We start from the raw sequence: 13,573 nt of genomic DNA on the forward strand, positions 1-13,573 counted from the left end.
CTGTCATTTTTTATTTCACAAACAGGGAAATTCTAGTGCTACTCCACTTAATTCTGGTTTATTTTCTTAATTAATTAACTAATTATTATTATTTTAAATTGAGGATTGAATCTAGGAGCACTCTACCACTGAGCTACATTCCCAGCCTTTTTTCTTTTTTGAGACAGGATCTCACTAAGGTGCTGAGGCTGTCTGTGAATTTATAATCCTCCTGGTCCTTGGGAGTCACTGGGATTACAGGTGTGTGCCACCATGCCCATTGATTCTGGGTTGTTTTTTTTTTTAAATGAGAAACATGAATGTATATTGGCAATTTTTCCTTAATTGACTCCTTCTCCTAAAGAGACATGTGGGTTGGGAGATTCAGAGAAACTGTCTTTGTCCCTATATTATGGATAAATGTCTTGCCACACTTTAGACAAGACCAAGGAAGGAGAGTGGAGTCCCAACCGCCACTGTGGCAGGAGTTTGGAATCTCTGAAGGGGTAGCCCAGGTCTGCGGTTCCCAAATTTAACTGGGGAAACAGAGGGGATTTTGATCTGAGATGGATCTGACTCCCAGGGGAATGTCAGCATCCTTAGTAGCTTAGCAAGAACCTGCTTCAAAAATAAAAAAATTAAAAAGGCTGGAGATGTAGCTCAGTGATAGAGTAAGAAATTATGAGAAGAAAAAAATAAAGGCAAGAATTAAAAGCTGATATATAGTAAATGTTCTAAACTATGCAAGTGATTAACAAGCCAGATGTTCCCCTGTAACTCCTAAAACAAGTATTGTGCCAAATTCCAACCCAAGATCTCCTGGGTTCTGAGAGGAATGTGTAATAACAGCAGCAGCCAAGACTTACACACTATCAGCCCGGTTTTGTCCTGTGGGTTTGAACTACTAAGAACACATGCATTTCCCAAGGTTTAGGAAACAAAGAAGGCAAAAGAAAAAACATCTTTGGGGTTTGCTTCAGTTGTTGATTAGACTTTGTGGAATACAAATACAAGATGATAAAGCAGAAAGAAGTAATGCTTCTTTTTTTTTTTTTTTTTAATTTTTTAGTTATGGGCGGACACAACATCTTTGTTTGTATGTGGTGCTGAGAATCGAACCCGGGCCGCATGCATGCCAGGCGAGCACGCTACCGCTTGAGCCACATCCCCAGCCCGAAGTAATGCTTCTTAACAATGAGCCAAGATGGCGTAATGAACAAAATACACGTTAACTTCCTTGCCATCTAATTTCCCATTTACCTACAAATCTGAGGCTTTTAATCTGCCTGGGTCCCTTGGCAAGAGGGTCAGAAGTCATTGTCACTCTCATCCAGGGGCTCAGGTTTCCGAACCCTTCGATTGGGCTTTGCTGGTGAGAGAGCAATGCTCTCATCTTCCAAATCATCGTCATCTTCTTCATCATCTTCCATGTCAATTTCACTGTCCTCCGAGTCTTCCTATAGGAAAAAGGCAACAAATGCAACTGGGGAGCCCACCTTGTCCTGAGAGACCCTGCCTCACTGTTCACTGTAGCACCAGGATTAACAGCACAGTAACCAGCAACAGCTGACACAGCGGAGGAGCAGGGCAGTGCTGCAGTCAGGCATCGGGGCCTCAGCAGACACTGCCGGCTGGGAGACACCACGAGGTTCCTCATCCTACCAGCAACCTGAACACAATATGCAGCTGAGCTTGGTGCTGCAGGGGTTGGCTCACCTCTGGTCACAAAGCACCCCTGTCTGCACACTAAGAGTCCTGGACACTGCTTGGCTCCTGGGGCACCAAAGATCCAATGGATAGCAAGGAGGAAGGGAAGGAAGGCTTGTTTTGGTTCCTTCCTGCTAGTGATGGAAAGCAACACAGAAAATGGGTGCAAAGAGCAAAGTGAAAGGCACACCTGCACCTCCATCATCTGGACCCAGGGAGACCAACTCAGGCCAACTTTAAAAGCGGATACACACACACACAATAATTTTCTTCTTAAAGAAAAACAAAAAGACAGAAACCTTACACTACCATCCTCTCATGTTACTCCACCCTCCTCTTGGCTGAACTCTTTAGGAGAGTTGCTGAGCTCACTATCCCACTCATTCCTCTCTCATGGACAGGCTAATGAGGCTCTCAGAAACCGTACCCTGCTCTCATCAATGGATTCCAACTCAACGGATTCACAGTGCTCACCTTGCTTGACTTATGGGCTCCATCTGACAGAGGATCACCACTCCTTCCTTGAAACCCACTCCTCTGGCCTCTTCCCCCAGCTCTAGTGCCATTTACTCTGTCTCCCTTGCCTTACCCTCTTTGCTTCCTTTCTTTTCTTCCTGCTCCCCTGCTAAGCAAATTTATCTGCTATCCTGGCTTCAATACCATCTACATATGGGTGGCTCCCCAACTCCATCTCCAGCTAGACCTATTCCTGAACAGACCTGAATTTCAACTGGCTATTCCACACTGACACATGGGTGTCTAATAGGCAGCTTACCCTTAGAACATCCACAACCAAACTCTTGATCTGCCCTCCAAGCTCCTCCTCAACAGCCCTATCTCAGGAAAACAAAAAACAAAAAACCCTGCACTTAGTTGACTCAACCACAACCGAGGCGGCTTCCTCTCTCTTCAGCACCTATGTCCAACCCACTAACAAAACACGATGGCTCCCCCTCAGAAACATCTAGAACCTGACCTCCTTTAAGTACCTCCACTGCCACTCCCTGAGGCTGAGCCACTGTCACCTCTGACCTGCAAAACCATGCTCACCTCCTCACCGGTTTTTCTCATGGATGAGCTAACTCCTGGCTCTCTGGGGCTGTAGTGTTTGCTGGTCCCACTCAGGGAAAAGACTGGGTTCTCATGGCATCTGTGAAGCTCATGACCCCTGCTACCTCTTTCAGCTCCTAGCTAGTTCCCTCCATCCATCACATTCCACGGCCATGCTCCCTAGGCCCACATGCCACTCCCATGCAGTTCATCGCCTCCTTTCATTAAGGCCTCTGCTCCAATGTCACTGCATCAGAGGCCTTCCCTGACCATGGGGGAACATCCTCCCACCTTGTCTCTGTCACTCCATCTCCAGAACTTGCTTTGATCTCCCTGTGCATCCTGCCTGGCACACCTGAACAAAGGCTTTCTCCCATGAATGTTTTAACAGTGCATACTGCAGGTACTTAACAAATGAATTTTTTTAAAATTATTTTTTTTATATTTATTTTTTAGTTGTATACAATACCTTTATTTTGTTTATTTACCTATGACTGTGGTATATCTGTTTGACTTCTATCACTGGAATGTACGTCCTAAGGCATGTATCCCCTGCTATATCCCCCAGGGCCCACAACAGTACCTGGCACATGACAGGCACCTAAAATATGGCTGTTGAGTGGCTGAGCATTGACTTGAAGGACCAAGCCCATGCTTGGGGGCTGTATGACAAGTGACAAGGCAGGGAAAGACCTGAGCTATAACTGAAATTTCATTCTGAAAAGGACACAAGCAAATCTAACAGAGACCAGGATCCCCTGCCTTCTTGGCACTACTGGCTCCCAAGTCAGACTCAGTTTCAGACTCAGGTATGTAGGACTGATGGATGGAAGCTACCTCACCCTCTGTGCCCTACCTGTTAAAAGTTATTTTTGAGGTACTTTCCCTGTTTCTTTACAGACTGCTTCCTAGGAAATCAAGACCTAATCCTCCATGTGCATCCTGCCTGGCACACCTGAGCAATGGCTTTCCTCCCATGAATGTTTTAACAGTGCACACTGCAGGTACTTAACAAATGAATCTTTTTTTAAATTATTTTTTTATATTTATTTTTTAATTGTACACAATACCTTTATTTTGTTTATTTATTTTTATGTGGTGCTGAGGATCAAACCCAGGGCCTCGCAAGTACTAGGCGAGTGCTCTACCGCTGAGCCACAACCCCAGCCCAACAAATGAATCTTTGTACAGAGGCATAAGCCTCTGCTTCTGTCTCTGAATGGCCATCAGTGCTGTGCCCAGATACAGGTGGATTTCGCAACAGAGCTGGTCTGGGGTCCAAGTCAGTTCTGACACCTTTGCCATGTGGGCCAAGCAGCATTACTAGGGGCTCTCACAGGGTGAAGGCCCAGGGTGATGGTAGGGCATCCATAATGACTTGATACCTCTAGGACCCTCCTCTGCTTTCCCCTTCTAGTTAATTTCCCCAGTCAGTTATCAACCCAGTAAAGCCTAAGGTGATGTCTTAGCTCTTGCCCGGCCTGAGCCCTGGTCTAAAGAGAGCATTTTTACAATGTTCCTTACCCAGAAGGGAGCTGAAGACAGGGCTGGTCTTGGCTACAGCACTGTCCCTTGATTTCAGGGGCCTGCTGACTCCTAGCTACAACCTTTCCCATGTCTGGCCTTGGCACTTTCCCTTCCTACTGAGCCCAGGGAACTTAAGGCCTCTCTGCCTCTCACTGTGGGGTCTGTTCTGAGTGGCTTCTTGGCCAGCAGAGAGGAAGCATTGTCCCTAGGAGAGGCTCTGCTGGCTGAATGCGCTGACATACACCAACAAACAGACGAGGCAAAAAAGAAAACCAACCTGCTTCCTGGAGCTGGGAGTCTTGCATTTACCTAAGAGAGCTGGTGCTGCTTCCATCTTTGGAAAGCGAGAATGGAAAGAACAGTAAGAAGGCGAAAAAAATAGGGCAAGCAAACTGTGTGAAATGAGAAATGAGCTATCAACAAGCAAAGAGGAGCTTAGCCCCTTAGTAGGCCAAACTCTGCCCCCAATCAGCAATATACTGACTGGGAACAGACAGCCCCCTCGCTGCCAGCAGCTTCCTGAGCTAAACTAGTCTCTGAGGACAGCCCAAGACCAGAAAGTACAGAACTGCTTGGGGGGCAGGATGCAGGGAGTTGGTTGGGACTCACATCGTCATCAGAGTCTCCACCTTGCATTGTGCCCACGACGCGTTTGCCCGGTCTTCCTGGAACAACAAAGGCATGCAGGAAACATGAAACTTTGGCAAGTAAGGCAGGAAATGGCATCCAGAATTTGTTCTCCCTTAGAAAACTGAGAAAAAGAAGCACACTAAAAACTCATTTAATCAGCGTCCAACTGACCAGAACTGTCAGTAAACTGTAATGGATACCCCATACTTCTACTTTGAAGGAAACAAGAAAGGCAATAAAATATAAACATGAGTAATCCCAGTGAGTTGAAAGGCTGAGGCAGGAGGATTGCAATTTCAAAGCCAGTCTCAGCAACTTAGTGAGACCCTGTCTCAAATTAAAAAATAAAAAAAACAGGGGCTGGTGCTGTAGCTCAGTGGTAGAGCTCTTGCCTAGCATGTGTGATCCACTGGGTTTGATCCTCAGCACTGCATAAAATATATATAAATAAAATAAAGGTATTTTGTCCATCTACAACTAAAAAAAAAAATTAAAAAAATAAAAAGCTAGTGATGGGATGTAACTAGTGGTAAAGTGCTATGGGTTCAATCCCTAGTAACAACAACAAAAAATATATAACCAGGCACACAAGAGTGTGTGTGTGTGTGTGTGTGTGTGTGTGTGTGTGTATATATATATATATATATATAAATAAAAATGTGTGTGTGTGTGTCTGTATACATATATATATGTATACAGTGTGTGTGTATGTGTCTGTATATAAAAAACAAAACAGGAAGGCCGGGGGTGTAGTTCATCAATAGAGCACTTGCCTAGCATGTTCAAGGCCTTGGCTTCAATCCCAGCAGCACAAAACACAAAATAACCATTAATCATGAATTAAAATAAAATTTTAAAAAAGCACCCTGAGTGTTTTAGGAAAATTACTGAATTCCATTATTAGTTTACATTCAGTGGAACTGGCATGCTAGCTGTTGAAATATATCTTCCTTTAAGGACCAATGCCACTCTATTTGGATCTAGGTCTGAGCTTTGAAATGAAAAAGTTTAAAAAAAAAGTTAAGCACTACAATTAGTAATTCATCTTTCAAACATCATTATTATCTCAGAGATTCTCTTCAGAAGTCAACAGTGTTTAGATGTGACACCTGCAAAAACTCAGGGACTGTCCTTTACCAGGAGGTGGGGCAAGGGAAAGGAGCAAGCATGACCCCTAGCCAGGTCCACGTGAAAGGCAGCTTGGGCAGTGCATTGGGAGCATACTTGGGACAGGCTAAGATGACTGAGCACTATTTACAGACAAAATGCAAAATCTTTCTCAAAGCCCTTTTTTAGCTTCTAGAACTGAACTCTGTGATTTTACTCTGCAGGTAAAGTGGTCAACAGAATTTAGGAGAACCAATGCTTTACACATGCCTTTTTACAGCCCTGGCTCCTATCCATCAAGTGAGAGTCATAATCTCTAATCTCTACTTAAGCCAAAATGCTTTTTTTTTTTTTTTAAATTATCTTATGAAATAATATAATATATAATGAAATAATAAATGAAAGAGATAGGCTAAGAATAAGAGAAAGCAGCTGACAACCAAAGTTAATTGTAAAATGATGAAAGGACAATGATTCACCCTTAAATTTACTAGGTATAAAAATGCAACTGTACTCCAAACATTAAGTGGTGGTAGATAAGAAATGTATTTAAAGGCAAATACAGGTCAATTTAGTAACATTTATCAAAATTAGTTTATAGATGGGGCTGTGGTTGTGGCTTAGTGGTAGAGCACTTGCCTAGCATGAGTGAGGCACTGGGTTCCATCCTCAGCACTACATAAAAACAGATAAAGGTTTGTGACCACCTAAAATAAATAAATAAATAAATAAATAAATTTTATATATATATATATATAGTTTACAGAACCTTTGGCCTAAGAATTCCATTTTTTCATGATGCAGCCTGAAGAAATACTTGCAGAAAAAAGTATACATAAGAAAGAGTAGAAATAAGTGTCAAGTAAGTGACAGGGTATGCCCAAATTAATTAGGAGTGTAGTCATACTACAGAATATGATGCAGTCATTAAAAAAAATGAAGACATGGGGAGAGTCGGGAGAGTCACAATGTATTTAATCTTAAAAACAAAGGCAACTTGCAGAATCATACATAAGGTCTGGTCCCATTTAGGACAAAGAATTTTTGAGGTGATCTCTGCACCCACATTTGATTCTATGTGTGTATATGTACGTACAAGCTTGTATGTGTATGTGTAGACACAGAAAGGCAATTTGTAAAGACACGAACCCCAGCCACTAGCTGTGACCCCTCTATGGTGGGAATGGGACATGAGGAAGACCCCAGGGGAGCATCCCATCTGCATCAAAAATCCTGTTGCTTGGATCTTTGCAATTAGAAGGCAGAAAACAGAAGAACATTTTTAAAGGCTGAGGTGGTCATGTGATCCCTTCTCATTGCATTAACTTACTAACTATAATGGGTGCAATTGCACTAAGAGCAATTTAGGACTGAACATGGGAAGAATTGAGCTCAATGGCAGAGGCAGTGTGTTTCCCATGGCCTCTGTGAGAAATGCCAGGCTATAAATAGGAATCATCTGCTCTCAGGACTGCAGGTAAAAGTGTTAGAAGCAACCATGACCACTGAGCAGTTTAAGAGCCAGATTCTGACAGACAACAGAGAAGAACAAATCTGGGGCAGAAACTGCTTCCAGGGACCATTCATGGTCCACTGTGTACCTTAATATTAAGCAGCCCTGATCCAATCCTGGCCATTGTGTTCTGTGAAACAGACCCAGGAAGTGGCACACGTGAAAGAAGCCATGCTACCTTGCATGAGCACCTCCATGGCCGTCCGTGGCTTGGACAGCCGCCGTTCCTCCAACTCACTGTCGGATTCATCATCCTCCTGGATGTCTATGTCTGAGTCATCATTACCTGGTGGGACACAAGCAGGCAGAATAAAAGAGCAACTCCATCATTACAACTGAACAGCTTTTGTCTAGTAAGGGTCATGCACAAAAATTTTCTGCCCTTCCTATCCTTTCTCTGGATGCATTAGATTTTATGAGACTCCCTGGATCCACTTGTGTAAACTTAGTGCAGAGTTAATGCAGACAATAATGTGCCGCATTTGTTTTAAGCAATTTCCATGGCAAGAAAAAAGTGGGTCACATGTATTAGTTAGAAACACTAACAGTCTGAAATTTTAAAAAATGAGTAGCCACCTAACAAGGAAGGTGAAATTCTTGGTTCACTGAGAGGAAAAAACGCTCTCTGTTCAGTGTTAGGCCATTACCCCAACTCCAGCTCCCTGATCATACGAAGATGAGGAGAAGTAAGAAGAGGAGCCCACTGAAAAGACAGCTAAACAAGACCAGAGGAAGGAGGAGTCAGGCCAGGAGTGGCAGAGTGGGCTGTCTTGAGAAAGCTGGTGACGTGATGACTGGCAATGTGAGCTGGTGTGCATGATGCTGTTATGGGCCAGGCTATATGGGCAATGACCAAACAGACTCCATTTTACACTGAGACTCCATGTCGTATAAAATACTTCTCCCATGGGAACACTCTGCCTCTGTACCTATCAATAGTTGCTTGGCACAGCATGTTTGATAACACAAAATGCCAATTCTTACACAAAGTAAAACTGTTCTCTCTTTGACTCCCATTTTTCTTGGGAATGTACCCTGTTAAGAGATTGATTGTCTAGATGTTAGTAACCATTCTCTAACTTGTACTCAGCTAGGGTCATCTGAACCCACTTCTCTTCTGCTTGCTTGCTTCTATGCCAGCCTGGACATCTGTGGGAAATTCCAATGTACCCATTGCATTATTTCACTAACTGCTCAATTCAGCTTCTATACCCCTGCTTGCTTGTAGCTACATCAACCCGGATGTGGTTTTTGCAGTTTTTGCCTATAAAGACCCTGAAATACTCAGGCTCGAGGCTGTTCCTTACAGAGACACTTATGGGTTTTGTGGGGAGTAGTCACCAGCTGGCTGGCTATTAAATAAAGACTCTCCAATTCAGACAAAATGGACTTGGTACGTTTTCTGAGAGGTCTGCCCCATAACAATGATCTTTTCTTCACTGAAGAAACTCCTTTATAAAAACACATCTTGGCTGGAGAGAGGAGCAGCTCAGGGGCAGTGATATTAATTCTTAAATACTTCTTAAATTCTTAAATAATATTAATTCTTAAATACTTCTCTGGATTCTCGCAGGCTGAACACTACCTAAATGGAAACTACAGAAGGAAAGTCTCCATGGTGGGAATAAAAAGCTCTCCCCCAGTACCTGACTTCTCTATATCTAGGGAATGTGGTGGATTTTGATGGGGTTTGTAGTTGCCTTTCTTCTTTTTACCTTAGCAGTGCTAGGGATGAAACCTAGGGTGCTGCCTCCACTGACCTACATCCTCAACTCTTTATATTTTGGGACAGGGTCTAAGTTGTGTAGGTTGGCCTTGAATTTGCCATCTTCCTGCCTCAGCCTCCCAAATTGCTGAAAATATTTTTGTACCTACTATCAACAATGAGATTATATACATTAAAAAGTTTACAGCCTGGTGTGGTGGTACATGCTTGTAACCCCATATCATCTGAAGGCTGAGGCAGGAGAATCCCAAATACAAGGCCAACCTCAGCAACTTAGGCCCTAAGCAACTTAGATACTGTCTCATAATAAAAAAATAAAAAGGGCTGAGGATGTGGTTCAGTGGTTAAGCACCCTGGTACCCCTCCCCCGCCCAAAAAAAAAAAGTTTACAGGGTAGATCTCATATTAATTGTTCTTACCATATTTTTTTTAAAAAAGTGCTAAAAGAAAATATTTACAAAATAAAACTAATGTTAGAGAAAGTAAATGCAAATGTGTCAAGGCTGAAAATGCTAGTGCAGAACAAGCAGCTCTGTCCGAGCTCGGCCTTACTTCCACTCTTGAGCAGCCGCTTTTCCTCCTCCTTTAGCTTGTTCTGCATCAGGCGGAGAGTATTTTCAGCTTCCTGAGGGAAAGGAAAAACCATACTTAGAAGCCATGACCCTCTGGTAGACAGTCCTCTTCTCCTTTACCATGGAGTGAGCTCTGCTAGGTCTGTGATAAAGAACTGGGAAAGATCTAAACTTTCCTGAGCAACCCTTATAGTCCCCAAATCAGGGGCCCTTCCTCTCTGTGATCACCCAGCAACCCTATGGAAAGGGCCTGAGAGGTGTAGTGGGCCCCACGCCCTCTCACTCCTCCTGCTATATAGAGCAATACAACTGCTGCCATCACAGGTGCCATGTGGGCTGGCAGCTAGGACTGACAGGCATACGCCTCTTGCTCACAAAAGGTGGCACCAACGTTATTGTCTTTCTGCCTTGTGCCACCTCCACCACTCGTTTTGAGAGATGCCAATGGACAGGTCAGGACCTGAAAAGACAGGAGGTAACAGCAATCTTAGTTCCTGGCCCTGATTAAGCCAGGCCTGGTGGCATACACCCATAATCCCGGCTCTTGGGAGGCTCAGGTGGAAGGCCAGCCTGGGTAACAAAGCAAGACCCCATCTCAAAAAAAAAAAAAAACAAAAACTGTGGCCTTGATTTGGAAATTAGTTTTCAAATTATTGTTGTTGATGTTCTAAACATTAAAAATAAAGCACAGCAGTGGGGGCTGGGGTTGCAGCTCAACAGTAGAGCACTCACCTAGTACGTGTGAGGCCCTGGGTTCGATCCTCAGCATCACATAAAAATAGATAAATAAAAGTATTGTGTCCAACTACAATTGAAAAATAAGTATTTTAAAAAAATAAAGCACAGCATTCAGGTATGAGATATATTGAGGGAACAGGTGCCATAAGAACCCACAGCAGGAGTGAATGCAGAATGGGAGGAGAGGACTTGCTGGAAGAAGGGGTAAGGGCATCCTCAGAAGCAATGTGGGCCAGGGGCTCTCCTTCTGAGGCATATTCTTCAGTATCTTCTCTGAACCCAGATAAACAAAATGACCATTAAAATTTTTCAATTTAATTTTACTTTTTTGTGGTACTGAGTCAAAATTTATTTTCACAGGGTTTTTATTGTGGTTTCCCAGATAGCCAATGTTTATAACGTCCTGAACTCCAGAATGTACCCATTTTATGCTGTTCCTGAATGGCTGCCCCTCTGCCACATAGCAGTGGTGGCAATGAGTTAGCTGAATCTAAAAAAAATGTATTACACACTCCCAATCAGCAATCTCAGACAACAAAACTGCCTTACCTAACTGATGTGCACAGGCTTGTAAGATGGTCAGCATTCCCTTAGTACCAAAAGTCATCAGGGAGACTGTAGAAAGGGAGACTATACACCAACTTCACCTTGAACATCAGTTCTAACTGACTATTCTCAGCTTAAACAGAATATTTCTAAGAGTGAAGTCCAATGAAAACATGACTGTAGCCTGGCACAGTGGCACACACCTGTGTTCCCAACTACTCGAGAGACTGAGGCAGGAGGATAGCAAATTCCAGCCTGGGCAACTTAGTGAGACCTCGTCTCAAGATAAATTTTAAAAAAGGGCTGGGGTGTGGTGATGTATGCCCGTAATCCCAGTGGCTTGGGAGGCTGAGACAGGAGGATCATGAGTTCAAAGTCAGCCTCAGCAATTTAGTGAGGCCCTAAGCAACTCAGCAAGACCCTGTCTCAAAATAAAATATATTAAAGAAAAAGAAAAAGTGATCACTGTGTACTCTATTTTCCTTTGCTTTGAAGCTCTGAATTTCACATTGATCAACTTGTGCTGATATCTAAAATACTCTTTCCTACATAAGACAGTTGTTCAGTTCTGGGTCACAATCAACCAATATAAAGCAGCACCCAATGAGCTAGTTTGGGTTGTTCAATTAATAAGGGCTTGAAAATCTTCAAGTGCACTGAGAATGTTTAGATCTAAAGACCACTTGCATAATTTGTGGGGATCAGTGCAAAATAAAATGCACTTGAAAATTATGATGTATTTCAAGATGGTGATAGCAGAGCAAGTGCAGGCCCTTTTTAAACACAGGGCTACATGACTGCACAGGTCCATGTTGCTCCAGTTTGTACTCCTGACCAAACACTGATAACACAACATCAAAAGAATCACATGAGCAACACTAAGATTAACACTTTTTTTCACAATGATATCTACAAACTGACATATCACCAAGCTCAAAACAACATGCCAGGAGGAGCAGTCTGCAGAGAACAGGCCAAAGACTCACTTCAAACCTCTCCTGCTCCATCCTGTGATGATCCTCAAGCTGCTGTTCCAGGTAAGCCAAATTTCGAAATTTTTCTAGGTAAACATCGTAGTGCTTTTGCAATTCTTCCTCAATCTTCTCATACTCATCCATAAAGGCTGGTCTAAAATGAGCACATGAAGTTAAAAATGAAAGGTTAATTAATATACAGTGACTTGACATTTTTATTCATATCCAGACTCCACCATGGCTTTCTTTGGAAACCTTTAATTACAGAAGGTTCTTTACTCTTGATAAGTGCTCAAGACTCATGTCCTTTTTCTCCTCCCTACCCCCTTAATAAGCCTTCCTTTCCCTTCTTTTCTTCCTTCCCTGTTTTCTTTTCTGCGACTGAACTCAGAGACCACTGAGGTACATCCCAAGCCCTTTTTAATTTTATTTTGAGACAGGGCCTTGCTAAGTTGCTGAGGTAGCCTGGAGCTTGTAATTCTGCCTCAGCCTCCTGAGTAGCCAGGATTCGGGTATGTACTACAGGTGGAACATGCCTGCTACAAACTTCTTTTTAAATTACAAATAAGATGTTTATTAAAAAAAAAAATTTGAAATAATCCTGAGTGTACAAAGAACAAAGGAAAAATTATTCATAATCTCATCACCAAGTATGTGTGACAGACATTTATTTTTTAGTTGTAGTTGGACAAAATACCTGTATTTATTTATTTTTATGTGGTGCTGAGAATCAAACCCAGGGCAAGCATTCTACCACTGAGCCACAACTCCAGCCTGGAATGTATTTTTTTAACAAAAATTAAATGTTGCCATAAATGAAGCTTTGTAGTTTATTTTAATATATTGCTGACTTCAATAAAGAGCTAAAAATAATTATATGCCTTATACAACTCTTAAAAATCATTAAGTTAAATATATTTTACAATTTTTTTTCCTGTGTGTGTGTGTGTGTGTGTGTGTGTGTGTGTGCGCGCGCACGGTGATGGGGATTGAACAACCCAGGGCCTTGGGCATGTGAGGTAAGCACTCTACCAACTGAGCTATATTCCCAGCCCAATAAATTAAATAAATGCATTGTTATCTTGGCTAAATATAATGTTCCACTGTTGGGATGTACCAATGTTTAACGGGCTGCTGCAAATGAATGCAGTTTTTAAACAACATAAGACTTACAGATAAACCATTACATAAAAACTTGTTTCAACAGGGTGTAGTGGCACATGCCTACAACCCCAGTAGCTCCAGAGCTTAGGCAAGAGGCTCTCAAGTTCAAGATTAGCCTTAGTAACTTAGTAAGACTTTGAATTAAACAACAAGTAAAAAGAAGCCAGATGCAGTGACACATGCCTGTAATCCCAGCAGCTCAGGAGGCTGAGACAGGAGGATTGTAAGTTCAAAGCCAGCCACAGAAACATTGAGGTGCTGAGCAACTCAGTGAGACCTGTCTCTAAATAAAACACAAAACAGGGATGGGGGTTGAGTGCCCCTGAGTTCAATCTCCCTG

General features: G+C 42.7%; 1 protein-coding gene across 8 annotated transcripts in view; it reads right to left on the reverse strand.

Annotated features, from left to right (window-relative positions):
• Positions 1-942: 942 nt before the first annotated feature.
• Cluap1 (clusterin associated protein 1) overlaps positions 943-13,573 on the reverse strand; it is a 29,481-nt gene continuing 16,850 nt past the window's right edge. For 6 of the 8 annotated variants that reach the window (XM_048789262.1, XM_048789263.1, XM_048789269.1 and 3 more), the window contains 6 exons: positions 12,082-12,223; positions 9,792-9,864; positions 7,692-7,799; positions 4,873-4,928; positions 4,541-4,597; positions 943-1,436 (listed from right to left, as the gene is read on the reverse strand). In XM_048789262.1, coding sequence (XP_048645219.1) covers positions 1,287-1,436; positions 4,541-4,597; positions 4,873-4,928; positions 7,692-7,799; positions 9,792-9,864; positions 12,082-12,223 — 586 coding nt within the window. In that variant the 3' untranslated portion in view covers positions 943-1,286. The remainder of the gene's footprint in view (positions 1,437-4,540; positions 4,598-4,872; positions 4,929-7,691; positions 7,800-9,791; positions 9,865-12,081; positions 12,224-13,573) is intronic. The other 2 variants (XM_048789268.1, XM_048789267.1) reach the window with 1 other exon arrangement.

This window comes from Marmota marmota, unplaced genomic scaffold (assembly GCF_001458135.2).
Source record: "Marmota marmota marmota unplaced genomic scaffold, marMar, whole genome shotgun sequence".
Taxonomy (NCBI): Eukaryota; Metazoa; Chordata; class Mammalia; order Rodentia; family Sciuridae; genus Marmota; species Marmota marmota.